The following is a 16025-nucleotide window of genomic DNA, read 5'->3' as shown; positions in this document are numbered from 1 at the left end:
CGAAACCACTTGTTTGACGCCCGCGTTCTCTTTGATTCAACTAAAATTGTGCTCGATAAATTTGTCCTAAACGGATTGAAATTTAAAGGACCTTGTTGGATAAACCATAACCAGATCGACCAGAAAAATGAAATTCTCAGCGAGAACCCATTTGAAGTGATGAGTTTTGGTTTTTGCTTGAACTAGTGTGTGACGAATATTTATTTCATAAATGGAGCACTAGTTGATGGGAACGAAACGTGCTTAAGATGAATCGTTTGGTGATAAAGGAAGGAAGCGTTCGGTGGAGTAAACCAACGGCCAAGTCCTGTAATTCGACACCAATACTGCAACGTTGGATGATTCAGTTGTTTATTAAAGCGATGAACCAACACAAAAATTTAACTGAAACTCGATCAAAGCTAAGTGTTTGTTGATATTTTATCTACATTTGTCAACTTCCCTTTTACTTAATCCTAGGTTTGCAAGTGGGCCAAGTTAGGGACTAATAGCGACCCCAAACATGGGTACTGGAACAACCATGTTCGTGGGTTGTTTCAAACGATTCGGTCATCAAACTGTATCGGATGACCATGATATGGATGTGACTCGAAAATTTGTATGACTTCATGAAACGCTCCGGAATTTTTGTGATGATACGGTCAGTGAGTTTGTTTTTCTTTTTGTTGTTGAATGGCTGACTGGATTGTATTTATTGGTTTTTGTTGATCCGATATGACCTAATTGTCCTTATAACGTAGCTATTGTTGTCGATATAATTATTGTTGCCGGATGGAGTTTAATCCAATAATTTGGTGTTGGTCTTCCCGACCCCAAGTACGTTCATCAGCTCTACAACCGAATTTCTTTTGATTGGCCACCAACTCATCAAGGATTTGTTGAACAATTTTCCAATAATTTCCAAACGGTAACGCCCATTCTATGATTTCGAAAAAAAATTGTCACGTTCGGACCAAATTTGAAATACGTTGAATTAAACGCAACGCCTTTAAATGGAAAATCTTCGATTCTGCTTGCTGCTAACGGTTGATTGATTCAAATACGACGTAAGGGTTTCGTCGATTGTAGGTGCGGTAGACTTTCGCTAATTGATGCTGCTGCTTGTTGAATTCTGGCGAGTTTGCCAGAACAGTGCCATTACATTTTCTTTTTGTTGTTCGATGACCCTCACTACCTCGCTTATTTGAATTGATTGATTGGAACTTTGTGCTTCCAGAAGGTCGAAGTATGAATATGTCAGCACAACGGAAGCATCGAAAATACTGAAAGCTACGTCATACTTTTCGATACAGTTTCTTCATGTTTGATTTGAAAACTAAAATCTGTTGACTCCATCATCGTTGTATTAGCATCGTAAATTTTGTCCCATAAAGTCGTGACGACCTTGAGTTTTCTATCGAGAAGTATCTTTGTAATTTCATCGACCTTCAATTCCTCGTAGAATTCCTCCAAATCTTTGATATTCTGTTCATGTATCTCCAATAATCTTTGCATTTTAATATTTTCTATTCATTTCCAGATATTCAAACACAGAACGTTGATCAATTTGCTCATGATGACGAGGTCAACTCTACGACCGTTTAATTATGAATTTAATAGATTCCAATGTACGGTTGATTTTAATAAAATTGTTGAATTAGTTGCTGACTTCGTTGTTCCTCTTCACCAAATTAGGGAACCCTTGGCCAGATGAACTTACGTTAATGACCGTCGATCCACAGAAAAATGTTATGCTGGCAAAGACTGTTCTCGTACTGTGTATAGTATGTGTGGCGACTTTCTTTTGTTCGTCGCAATTCGTTTACTGATGATGGTTGCACTTTATGTGATTTTATTAAAAAATTAATCTTGTGCGGCCGTTTAATATGCTGTTGCCGATTATTTGATTTTATTACAATTATTTGTGGCCGTTAATTTTTCAGTAGCCGTTTCTTTAATTTCTCGGTTTTTTGTCTGTTTGGCCGGAACTTTTCACTGTCGGCGTTTTAACTTTGTTTAGCCGATAGTTTTATGTAATTTTATTTTAAATTGTTTGGTGTAATTGATCGATATTTAATAAATTTTTAAATTCGCAGCCAAATTACAGATGGCCTTCCTTTGTTCTTTAATTCAATTTTTAATAGTGGACTGTATTTTATTTTATTTCACTGGGGAATTAAAAAAATTTGACTATTGTCTCTCGCATCGAAATCAACAAAGTAGAAATGTATGACAAATCAACAAGCACGACCACTTTTGTATGCATAATTTATGCATAGAAAAAAAGACTTGTGTAAGTAAATAAGAAAAGTATATGTTGGTTTTGTATGAGCTTGTTACGTAAATTTTCTTGATTAAAATCGGATTTGCTCAGTTAAATTACTTTTATTCTGCCAAATCAATTTCGGTACCAAATAGATACCATCTTTAGTGGCTAAAAACATAAACATAATGAGAACACAGAATATCATTATACAGCGCAAAGGTTTCTTTTTACCTCAATTCTTTTAAAGCACAAAAATAAGCACTTGTGTGCATCGTCAATTAAATTCAATACTAAATCGATTTAGATCAAAATCAAAACGTAAAGAGAGAGGATAAAACAAAAATGAATTTCTACTAGATGAAAGCATTACGTACAGAGAGTAACATCAAATCACGTTATTATAGGCAGTAGATAACATTATACAATCGGTGTGTTTATTCAGACAATTCGGTGTCTTCTTCACCGCAATCATCTCTAAAATGTCTCTTTTCTTCTGCTGACTTTCACGAACAACAATTTTAACTTTATCCCACAACGGTGTATGATTGTTCGTAATAGCGTGATCACATAAGGCACTGTGGTTACTGTTCTTAATGCTTATGTTGTACTTATGTTGATAGATTCTGTCCTTCAAAAGCTGTAATGTCTGGCCAACGTATTTGTACCCGCACGAACAGGGAATACAGTACACCAAATGTGAACAATGTAACTTTGGCGTCGGATCTTTGAGTCTACTAAAAATAGACTTCTTCAACGTGTTGTCGCCTTTTCCAACCAGCATGACATCATCCTTGCATATGGCTTTCAGTTTCTCAAACAGGCCTTTAACATAGGGTACGGCAGCTATCGGGAGTTTCTCTTTGATCGGTTTCACATCTCCATTCTTTGTAAACTTTTCGTGTGCTTTTTTGATCATACATTCAACCAAACCATTCGGGTACATATTCTTGGCTAAAATTTCTCTCAGCAATTCAAAGTTTTTGTTGTGGAACTCGGGTTCAGACAATAGAAGAATCTTCTCTGCTAGCAGTGTGACTGTGTTGCGTTTGTAGGCAGTTGGCAAATGAGATTTAAAATTCAAATAACGTCCGGACCAAGTGTCTTTGTGATACCAATCAGTCTTAATGCTACGACCATCTCTAATACACCACAGTTCCAAAAATGAAATTTTTTGATCTCGTTCTACATCTACAGTAAATTGTATATGTTGATTGTAGCTGTTGAACGTTGTTTTAATTTCATTAACTTTGTCAGCAGGAACTGCTGTTAAAATATCGTCCACATATCGTACGTAGAATGGTAATTTGAATTTCAGCTTTCGTATGACTTCGTCTTCCAAAATTTCTAATACCAAATCAGCAATCAGCAGAAATTGATTTGGCAGAATAAAAGTAATTTAACTGAGCAAATCCGATTTTAATCAAGAAAATAAGAAAAGTATACATCTAATCCGGGTAATCTCTAAAGTTAAAAAATTTTCTCACCAACTAATTTGCTATAGACCAGCACTTTATTTCTATATGCATATTTCTTCATACATATTTATCTTGAAATCGTTAAGTTTTGTCCTATTGAAGGCAATTTTCTTCAGTCCATCTTGCACACGCAAATTTAATGCTTATTATCCCTTTTACGAAATTTTAGTGAAGTAAAACTGTGTGTGAGTTCACCTATTACGCAGTTGAAAATTGCGTTATTTTGCACCGTGTGCCAAATTACCACACGCCATTCAGCTCACTATTTTATAGAAAAAAGCAAATCAAATTTTACGTCTAACGTCTTAATGTCAGTCTTTATTTCTATGCACAAATTATGCATACAAAGCGACGACAGTTGTCGTGTTTGTTGATTTTTGCTATAGGTCAACGCACTTCAAGCAAAAGTGATCATAGTTGACAGCTGCCAAATAGAGTAATATTTTGTATGAAATGGTTTTTTACAGTGCTGTACAGTTGTGTGACACACTGTCACGTTTCGGTACCCCATTTAGAGTACCACGCATGCTTGAAGTGCGTTGTATCGGTACATCTCATAAAAGTGAATTTTTGAACGTAACTTTCACAGAATTTTTGGATCTGTAGGCAAAAACGGTCGTTAATCGAGAGTTAAAATGCAGTTTAGGGAATAAGTCGTAATGAAACTAAGTCAAATCATCACAAAATCCTTCGCTGATAACATTTATGTAAGAATTGGCCCGCGAAGCCTATGTTATGATTTTACTTGAACAAAACATACGCCTCTCTGGAAGACATTGTAAACGTTCTGGTTAAGGTACTGCGAAATTGTGCAACTTTTTTTTTATTTTCACATTTGGATCAATTTTCATAAATTATTCTGTGGAAAGAAATTTGTATCCAAAACGACGGCCCATTATAGACACTCGGTGGCTACATGCAGATTTGCAACAGATTTGTTGGTGTAGTCTTCGTTCTTCACTCTAACACCAGCTCGAACACCAGCTTTATGTTGCGCAGAGGCATTTCGTTTTTAGATGCGACAATTAAATGAAGCGGAGACGCTTAATTGAGATCGTGCACAAACGACTCCATATATCCACTTGAATCGACAGAACAAATCAAACATTCTTCAGGTCATCTTTAATGATCGCTAAACGTAGGAAATTGCGACTTCCTCTGATCCATCTGTTCAGTTTTTGATAACCACATACAAAGCTCTCTTTTTGTCACCGTCCGATCGAAGTTTCAAGCAGTCGCAGAGCAGATGAAGCGGTGATACAAATTTCCTTAGCAAGCTATCTTCTCTCTTCGTAGTTGACGCAGTGAATCTAAATCACAAGCACTTCTTATCTAGAACACAGCATCTAACTCCGGTCCCAGTAACAACAAATAATATTGTCATTCTTTGGCTGGCACTATGCGACCAACTTTCATGTAAGACAAAAAAAAACCCAACCCGCTCATCTCTAGTCGACGGAATAATACATTTAACTATCAACAGAGTAAAAACCTGTTTTTCTGGAAAAGTTTCTAGATCCGTAGGCCCATCTTTGAACTTAATCTCGGGAATTCCATTCTTCGTCGATTAAAAAAAATAATAATCAAAATCGGTTTTATTTCCATAAGATCGGGGGAATAAACAGTTTTGAGATATCGTAAACAAAATTAAAATTGACGAATTTGCCGACCACAAAAATATGTCCTCGATTTAAATGCATTTTTTATGCATAGGAAAATAAGACAGGAATATTTTTCTTATAAGAAAGTTGAACTTTGTAGTTGCAATGTCAATAAGATGATATACGTGGTATTGTTTAGTGAAATTCATTTAGCGCAAAGAAACTGCGAGACAAATATTATGTTCCTGCCTTCTTTTGCTATGCATAAAAAATGCATATACATCGACGACATATTTTTGTGATCGGCAACTTTGTCAATTTCTATCTATTTTTCAATGACAAAATCATTTTTTTTTGCATTTTTGACTTTTTTTAAATGTTAAAATTAAATCTATTTTGAAAGTGTTACACTAAAAGCAAATAAAATGCCGACAATTCATGGATTACTTCGGAGGACAAAACAGTTTTGAGATCTCGACAGATATTTGTCTTACATGAAAGTTGGTCGCATAGTGCCAGCCAAAGAATGACAATATTATTTGTTGTTACTGGGACCGGAGTTAGATGCTGTGTTCTAGATAAGAAGTGCTTGTGATTTAGATTCACTGCGTCAACTACGAAGAGAGAAGATAGCTTGCTAAGGAAATTTGTATCACCGCTTCATCTGCTCTGCGACTGCTTGAAACTTCGATCGGACGGTGACAAAAAGAGAGCTTTGTATGTGGTTATCAAAAACTGAACAGATGGATCAGAGGAAGTCGCAATTTCCTACGTTTAGCGATCATTAAAGATGACCTGAAGAATGTTTGATTTGTTCTGTCGATTCAAGTGGATATATGGAGTCGTTTGTGCACGATCTCAATTAAGCGTCTCCGCTTCATTTAATTGTCGCATCTAAAAACGAAATGCCTCTGCGCAACATAAAGCTGGTGTTCGAGCTGGTGTTAGAGTGAAGAACGAAGACTACACCAACAAATCTGTTGCAAATCTGCATGTAGCCACCGAGTGTCTATAATGGGCCGTCGTTTTGGATACAAATTTCTTTCCACAGAATAATTTATGAAAATTGATCCAAATGTGAAAATAAAAAAAAAGTTGCACAATTTCGCAGTACCTTAACCAGAACGTTTACAATGTCTTCCAGAGAGGCGTATGTTTTGTTCAAGTAAAATCATAACATAGGCTTCGCGGGCCAATTCTTACATAAATGTTATCAGCGAAGGATTTTGTGATGATTTGACTTAGTTTCATTACGACTTATTCCCTAAACTGCATTTTAACTCTCGATTAACGACCGTTTTTGCCTACAGATCCAAAAATTCTGTGAAAGTTACGTTCAAAAATTCACTTTTATGAGATGTACCGATACAACGCACTTCAAGCATGCGTGGTACTCTAAATGGGGTACCGAAACGTGACAGTGTGTCACACAACTGTACAGCACTGTAAAAAACCATTTCATACAAAATATTACTCTATTTGGCAGCTGTCAACTATGATCACTTTTGCTTGAAGTGCGTTGACCTATAGCAAAAATCAACAAACACGACAACTGTCGTCGCTTTGTATGCATAATTTGTGCATAGAAATAAAGACTGACATTAAGACGTTAGACGTAAAATTTGATTTGCTTTTTTCTATAAAATAGTGAGCTGAATGGCGTGTGGTAATTTGGCACACGGTGCAAAATAACGCAATTTTCAACTGCGTAATAGGTGAACTCACACACAGTTTTACTTCACTAAAATTTCGTAAAAGGGATAATAAGCATTAAATTTGCGTGTGCAAGATGGACTGAAGAAAATTGCCTTCAATAGGACAAAACTTAACGATTTCAAGATAAATATGTATGAAGAAATATGCATATAGAAATAAAGTGCTGGTCTATAGCAAATTAGTTGGTGAGAAAATTTTTTAACTTTAGAGATTACCCGGATTAGATGTATACTTTTCTTATTTTCTTGATTAAAATCGGATTTGCTCAGTTAAATTACTTTTATTCTGCCAAATCAATTTCTGCTGATTGCTGATTTGGTATTAGAAATTTTGGAAGACGAAGTCATACGAAAGCTGAAATTCAAATTACCATTCTACGTACGATATGTGGACGATATTTTAACAGCAGTTCCTGCTGACAAAGTTAATGAAATTAAAACAACGTTCAACAGCTACAATCAACATATACAATTTACTGTAGATGTAGAACGAGATCAAAAAATTTCATTTTTGGAACTGTGGTGTATTAGAGATGGTCGTAGCATTAAGACTGATTGGTATCACAAAGACACTTGGTCCGGACGTTATTTGAATTTTAAATCTCATTTGCCAACTGCCTACAAACGCAACACAGTCACACTGCTAGCAGAGAAGATTCTTCTATTGTCTGAACCCGAGTTCCACAACAAAAACTTTGAATTGCTGAGAGAAACTTTAGCCAAGAATATGTACCCGAATGGTTTGGTTGAATGTATGATCAAAAAAGCACACGAAAAGTTTACAAAGAATGGAGATGTGAAACCGATCAAAGAGAAACTCCCGATAGCTGCCGTACCCTATGTTAAAGGCCTGTTTGAGAAACTGAAAGCCATATGCAAGGATGATGTCATGCTGGTTGGAAAAGGCGACAACACGTTGAAGAAGTCTATTTTTAGTAGACTCAAAGATCCGACGCCAAAGTTACATTGTTCACATTTGGTGTACTGTATTCCCTGTTCGTGCGGGTACAAATACGTTGGCCAGACATTACAGCTTTTGAAGGACAGAATCTATCAACATAAGTACAACATAAGCATTAAGAACAGTAACCACAGTGCCTTATGTGATCACGCTATTACGAACAATCATACACCGTTGTGGGATAAAGTTAAAATTGTTGTTCGTGAAAGTCAGCAGAAGAAAAGAGACATTTTAGAGATGATTGCGGTGAAGAAGACACCGAATTGTCTGAATAAACACACCGATTGTATAATGTTATCTACTGCCTATAATAACGTGATTTGATGTTACTCTCTGTACGTAATGCTTTCATCTAGTAGAAATTCATTTTTGTTTTATCCTCTCTCTTTACGTTTTGATTTTGATCTAAATCGATTTAGTATTGAATTTAATTGACGATGCACACAAGTGCTTATTTTTGTGCTTTAAAAGAATTGAGGTAAAAAGAAACCTTTGCGCTGTATAATGATATTCTGTGTTCTCATTATGTTTATGTTTTTAGCCACTAAAGATGGTATCTATTTGGTACCGAAATTGATTTGGCAGAATAAAAGTAATTTAACTGAGCAAATCCGATTTTAATCAAGAAAATTTACGTAACAAGCTCATACAAAACCAACATATACTTTTCTTATTTACTTACACAAGTCTTTTTTTCTATGCATAAATTATGCATACAAAAGTGGTCGTGCTTGTTGATTTGTCATACATTTCTACTTTGTTGATTTCGATGCGAGAGACAATAGTCAAATTTTTTTAATTCCCCAGTGAAATAAAATAAAATACAGTCCACTATTAAAAATTGAATTAAAGAACAAAGGAAGGCCATCTGTAATTTGGCTGCGAATTTAAAAATTTATTAAATATCGATCAATTACACCAAACAATTTAAAATAAAATTACATAAAACTATCGGCTAAACAAAGTTAAAACGCCGACAGTGAAAAGTTCCGGCCAAACAGACAAAAAACCGAGAAATTAAAGAAACGGCTACTGAAAAATTAACGGCCACAAATAATTGTAATAAAATCAAATAATCGGCAACAGCATATTAAACGGCCGCACAAGATTAATTTTTTAATAAAATCACATAAAGTGCAACCATCATCAGTAAACGAATTGCGACGAACAAAAGAAAGTCGCCACACATACTATACACAGTACGAGAACAGTCTTTGCCAGCATAACATTTTTCTGTGGATCGACGGTCATTAACGTAAGTTCATCTGGCCAAGGGTTCCCTAATTTGGTGAAGAGGAACAACGAAGTCAGCAACTAATTCAACAATTTTATTAAAATCAACCGTACATTGGAATCTATTAAATTCATAATTAAACGGTCGTAGAGTTGACCTCGTCATCATGAGCAAATTGATCAACGTTCTGTGTTTGAATATCTGGAAATGAATAGAAAATATTAAAATGCAAAGATTATTGGAGATACATGAACAGAATATCAAAGATTTGGAGGAATTCTACGAGGAATTGAAGGTCGATGAAATTACAAAGATACTTCTCGATAGAAAACTCAAGGTCGTCACGACTTTATGGGACAAAATTTACGATGCTAATACAACGATGATGGAGTCAACAGATTTTAGTTTTCAAATCAAACATGAAGAAACTGTATCGAAAAAGTATGACGTAGCTTTCAGTATTTTCGATGCTTCCGTTGTGCTGACATATTCATACTTCGACCTTCTGGAAGCACAAAGTTCCAATCAATCAATTCAAATAAGCGAGGTAGTGAGGGTCATCGAACAACAAAAAGAAAATGTAATGGCACTGTTCTGGCAAACTCGCCAGAATTCAACAAGCAGCAGCATCAATTAGCGAAAGTCTACCGCACCTACAATCGACGAAACCCTTACGTCGTATTTGAATCAATCAACCGTTAGCAGCAAGCAGAATCGAAGATTTTCCATTTAAAGGCGTTGCGTTTAATTCAACGTATTTCAAATTTGGTCCGAACGTGACAATTTTTTTTCGAAATCATAGAATGGGCGTTACCGTTTGGAAATTATTGGAAAATTGTTCAACAAATCCTTGATGAGTTGGTGGCCAATCAAAAGAAATTCGGTTGTAGAGCTGATGAACGTACTTGGGGTCGGGAAGACCAACACCAAATTATTGGATTAAACTCCATCCGGCAACAATAATTATATCGACAACAATAGCTACGTTACAAGGACAATTAGGTCATATCGGATCAACAAAAACCAATAAATACAATCCAGTCAGCCATTCAACAACAAAAAGAAAAACAAACTCACTGACCGTATCATCACAAAAATTCCGGAGCGTTTCATGAAGTCATACAAATTTTCGAGTCACATCCATATCATGGTCATCCGATACAGTTTGATGACCGAATCGTTTGAAACAACCCACGAACATGGTTGTTCCAGTACCCATGTTTGGGGTCGCTATTAGTCCCTAACTTGGCCCACTTGCAAACCTAGGATTAAGTAAAAGGGAAGTTGACAAATGTAGATAAAATATCAACAAACACTTAGCTTTGATCGAGTTTCAGTTAAATTTTTGTGTTGGTTCATCGCTTTAATAAACAACTGAATCATCCAACGTTGCAGTATTGGTGTCGAATTACAGGACTTGGCCGTTGGTTTACTCCACCGAACGCTTCCTTCCTTTATCACCAAACGATTCATCTTAAGCACGTTTCGTTCCCATCAACTAGTGCTCCATTTATGAAATAAATATTCGTCACACACTAGTCAAGCAAAAACCAAACTCATCACTTCAAATGGGTTCTCGCTGAGAATTTCATTTTTCTGGTCGATCTGGTTATGGTTTATCCAACAAGGTCCTTTAAATTTCAATCCGTTTAGGACAAATTTATCGAGCACAATTTTAGTTGAATCAAAGAGAACGCGGCGTCAAAACAAGTGTTTCGAGTGGAAACTGGTCAACGATGTCCTTTGTTATGATTATGAATACGAATGTCAATCACCACCTCACAGCTGATCAATTGGCTTAGTTCAATGACCTGTATGCGATATCAACAGCTGAGCAAACGAAACAATCGTGGGAAACAATTCAATTTTGTATAATATCTTGCTTTTCTTTTCCTCACTGAAGGGTTCAGGCCATTCTCCGGGTCAATAACGTTAATAGCGCCACCGGTTAGGAATTATTATAAGTAAAACTCTTTGTCATCGTATATGCCTACGGGCGATGATATTTGTTAGCAATCATACGGGATTGAATTCCCACAAATAAATAAGTTGGAATCATTTTCAAACAAAATTTCTGAAATAACTATTATATCAACTGGGGAATTTAAAAAGTTACGAATTTCTTCTCAAACAATCTCTGGAAAATTCAGAGATTTTGTACACGGATGAATTCGACTTTTCTCACTGAACTACATTGCTAGTACAGGCAGGTTCCGTTCAACAGAAAATGTTACAGAAAATGTTCCTCGAGAACCTTGTAAGAATTAGCCCCGGCGAAAGCCAATTTCTGTTTTGTCATTTTCCTTTTACAAAACATGAAATACATTATTTGTCTTCGAGCCAACTTAATTCTCCTTATACATAATGGAAAATATAAATCTAACTTCCGTTAGCTCATTCCTACAGGGGACGATTTTTCTACAATTTGACTAAAAAAAAAGTTTCATTCTGTTCCCTAAACACAATTTTTGCCCTAAACTGAATGTTAACTCTCGATTTAACGAGCATTTTTGTCTACAAATCCGAAAAGTCTCTGAAATGTACGCATAAAAATTCACCCGCATGCCGCATAGAACAAATCAACAAAGACGACAATAATCGTCGTCGCTTTGCATGCATAATTTGTGCATAGAAAAAAAGACAGGCAATCTTGATATGTGCTGCAAGCAAGTGAGAAAGGTAGACTTTGTGGATCATCCGGGTAATCTCTAAAATTACAATGTTTCGTACTACATAACTACAATTCAATTTTCGAAGGACGCTTTTTCTGAAAATAGTAAAACTCGCTGAATTTTAACTAAACAATTTTCTCGCAGGGAATGTACCGTCTATAAACAGCCCAGCTCACAAAACCATTTTGGTGTTTTATTGTTATGCTACCAACTTTCTTGTAAGACAAATTGCTTGTTCCTGTTATGTCTTATTTTTCTATGCATAAAAAATGCATATGAATCGACGGCCATATTTTTGTGATCGGCAACTTTGTGAAATCAAAAAGAAAATGTACGCGTACGAGATAACTTCAGATATAATACCATTTGATTTCGATGGGAGAGACAATAGTCATTTTTCTCCACCTCCGATGAACCTCCGGATGCCTTGTGAAAAATTATGTGTCGACCTCGGGGAAAAAGTAGGAAATTTCATTTTCTCGGGTGAAAAATTCGCTACGCTCTGGCCACAAAGAAAACACAGTCGAAATGAAATTTCCATTTTTTTTCCTTGGTTAACAAATAACTATTATAATCAAATGGGGAATTTTAAATGTTTCCAACTACAAATTCCTTCTCAAAAAAATATAAAAAGGTTTGTGGGCTGTGATGGCTGCCTCCCTCTAGGTATAATTACTCGTAGATAATTCGACTAAAAATAAGTTCCCTAAACAGAATTTTTGCCCTAAAGTGACTCTCGATTTAACGAGCATTTTTGTCTACAAATCCGAAAGTCTCTGAAATGTACGCATAAAAATTCACCCGCATGCCGCATGAAATAAAGAACAAATCAACAAAAACGACAATTGTCGTCGCTTTGCATGCACAATTTGTGCATAGAAAAAAAGACAGGCAGACAATCTTGATATGTGCAAGCAAGTGAGAAAAGTAGACTTTGTGGATCATCCGGGTAATCTCTAAATGTTTTGTAGTACAAAACTGCAATATAATTTTCGATTGACGCTTTTTTCTCAAAATAGTAAAATTTGCTGAATTTTGACTAAACAATTTGGCAGCTGTCGTCGCTTCGCATTAATATTGTGCATAGAAAAATAAGAGAGTCACTTATCTTGGCTTGAGTGCAAGTACACTTGGCTCAAGAAAATAAAATTGTTTACTGAATTTTTGTACATTTCACCCGATCGGAAGTGAGAGTACTGAAGTCTGAACGACGTCGGTCCAGTGGTTTTGAGAACTATGAACAAAAAACATGTGGAGCAAAACATATCAATTGTCATTAAAATACTTTGAGTTTTTTCAAACAATGTTCACGGTGCCTTCGAAGCCCAAAAAACCATGAAATAAAGATTGCCCTGCAAGTTTTCAGAGTGCTGAACAAGTTCATCGAGAACCTTGTAAAAATAAGCCTCCCGCGGAGACCAATTTCAGTTTAGTCATTTTCCTCTTACATTCGGGCGAACTTAATTTTCCTTATACGTAATGGAAATAATAAAATAAGCTTCCGCGAGCTTATCCCTACAGAAATTATATTGGCGATTTTGCTTTAATTTGACTAAATATTAGTTTCATTCATTCTAAAATATTTCTTAAACAGACTTTTTGCCCTAAACTGAATTTTAACTATCGATTAATTAGCATTTTTGCCTGCAAATCTTCGAAAGATTACTTGCATTTAATCTTTCGAAAATAATCTGTCGATGATTAGATCGAAATCTTCAAAGGGATTTCAATTTTATTATTTTGAAATTAAAAAAATTTTTCCCACATTTATTTGAAATATTGAGTCAGATTTAATTGTTTTATTTATTCTGAAATTGGAAATATTTGTTTAGTTGAAATTAAATATTTTTTTTTACTTAATTTGATCAGGATTTGAACTCGTTCACCTCGGTACCTCCGTATCTCCAGTCCTGTACTTTACCACTGAGCTATTGGGTTCGTAATCTTAGCAAGATTTATTTTCCGCACCGTTGTTACGGAGATTTACTCTTTCAAAGATTAAAAAATTAATCTTCTGAACGAAAAATTTGTACCAACTGAGGTAAACCATCATAGTAGACGAGTTCAAATCCTAATCGAAGGCAACATTTTTTTTCATTTTACCAATTATTTAATAAACTATTATCATACTTCATAAATCTGTATGAGCAACGATAAGGAAGTTGAGCCTGGCAAAACTATTGAAAAGTACCATAAGCGTATGGAAAATATTATAATAACGATATTTTTTCACCCATATTTAATTGTACCATTGATTAAGAAGTATAACAGACCAGTTTGCATGGAAGAATTATTTACTTTTCACCGATTTCTTTACTCGAAAATCAATATCCTTTAAGAAAAGCAAAAAAAAAAATCTGAAACATTTGGATGCTGTGGTTTTTACTTTTGCATCGCTAACAGATGACTAAAAATTACACATGGCAGTAGCTTCTAATCATAAACTCTAGATACCAGGACAATGAACTTTTAACAAAAACAAAACATTTTCGTGGCAAAATCTTCACTTCTAATTGCTACTATCAATTTTAGACATTTTAAACCGAAACTCAATCTATCGAAAGATTTAATTTTTGTAATCTTTGAAAAAAGATTGAAACGAAATCTTTCGAAATATTTAAAATATTCGTAATCTTTCCGTAGATTAAACATTAAATCCGAATTTTTTCTCTGTGTATTCAATTAATAAAATGATTCAAATAAACAATTGAATTGCTAAAAAGTATTTCACCGAATGTTCCTTTTTAAATGTATTTGCGGTATTCAATTTACTTGTCTTTTTTTATATGCACAAAAAATGCACACAAATCGACGACATGTGTGCTGAAACGAAAGAAATGGTCGTCTATTTGCGCTAAATGAATTTTACTAAACAATTCGACGTTATATCATTTTATTGACATTGAAACTATAAAAAAAATATTTTTCATTTCAATCCAAATTTTAATTGTCTAGAATGCTCACAAAACGATTTTGGTGTTTATAGTTGTGCGACCAACTTTTATGTAACACAAATATTACGTTGTATGTTACTGTCTTCTTTTGCCACGCATAAAAAATGCATAAAATCGACGACAAATTAATTTGTCAACTTTTATTTTGTTTACGAGATCTCAAAAATGTCCCCCGAAGTAATCCATGTAATTCGAAGTAATTCTATTTGCATTCAATGCAACATTTCAAAATGTATCTTATGGTTGTAATTTTAACATTAAAAAAAACTCGAAAATGTAAAAGGAAAAACTGACAAAGTTGCCGATCACAAAATATGTCGACGATCTATATGCATTTTTTATGCATAGCAAAAGAAGACAAGTACAAACACCGTAAGATTTGTCTTACAGGAAAGTTGGTATGTACAATACACGGAAAATAATTTGTTATCTCGTATCACGATGAGTAAAAGTACCTAGATTGGAAGCTACTATTTTTTATATAGTTTCAATGTCAATAAGATGATAATAACGTCGAATTGTTTAGTAAAATTCATTTAACGCAAATAAATGACAATTTCTTTCGCTTGAGTACACAAATTTGGAAAAAGAATGGGACATTTCTCTTCCATAATGTAAATGTAACACATAAACAATTGATTTTGCTTTGTTTAAATTACATGCACATCACTGATGTTGATTTATTATAAAGATAAACATATTTGTATAAAATGATAAACATTTGGTGTGATAAAAAAGTATTTCACCGAATGTTCGTTTTTAAATGCATTTGCGGCATTCGATATAGTTTCTTTTTTTGCTGGGATTGGGTTTTTGCTACTGGAGAGAGAACGTACTAAAACGTAAAAAGCTGTCAAAAGATGTGACAGAAGGATTAGCTAAATATACTGAAATCAAACATTTTAGAGAATTACTCACTGTATACTTATTCCCCTCTTTTTAGAAAATGCCCTAATGAAGTAATGAAATCCATTTTCAAACTAAACGAAGTATTCAAAATAGTAATCTGCATTAATAGTTATTTACGTCACAAGTACCATTCACTTTCGCGTGACGTATGAAGTTTTCATGTGTCGGGGCCGAAAATGAGGGAGTTTCGATATTTTTCTCAGGTTTTCGACCCCTTACATGAAAAATTTTTTTGAGTATCTGTTTTGGACGATTGTTT

At 34.7% G+C, this 16025-nt stretch overlaps 2 protein-coding genes across 2 annotated transcripts; one reads left to right on the top strand and one right to left on the bottom strand.

Moving 5' to 3' along the window:
* Positions 1–2668: 2668 nt before the first annotated feature.
* On the bottom strand, positions 2669–3974 carry LOC119083381 (the record flags this gene model as incomplete). Its single annotated transcript, XM_037193095.1, has 2 exons — positions 3965–3974; positions 2669–3589 (listed from the first exon to the last, which is right to left on the bottom strand). Coding segments are annotated over exons 1-2 (931 nt in total), but the record flags the coding sequence as incomplete, so codon positions are not given.
* Positions 3975–6977: 3003 nt separating this feature from the next.
* On the top strand, positions 6978–8321 carry LOC119083380. The gene is made up of 2 exons (XM_037193094.1): positions 6978–6987; positions 7363–8321. Exons 1-2 carry the CDS (start codon positions 6978–6980, stop codon positions 8319–8321), a joined length of 969 nt encoding a protein of 322 aa, XP_037048989.1.
* The last annotated feature ends 7704 nt before the right edge of the window (positions 8322–16025 follow it).

Source organism: Bradysia coprophila, unplaced genomic scaffold (assembly GCF_014529535.1).
Source record: "Bradysia coprophila strain Holo2 unplaced genomic scaffold, BU_Bcop_v1 contig_599, whole genome shotgun sequence".
Taxonomy (NCBI): Eukaryota; Metazoa; Arthropoda; class Insecta; order Diptera; family Sciaridae; genus Bradysia; species Bradysia coprophila.
This window is presented reverse-complemented; position numbering and strand designations above follow the sequence as displayed.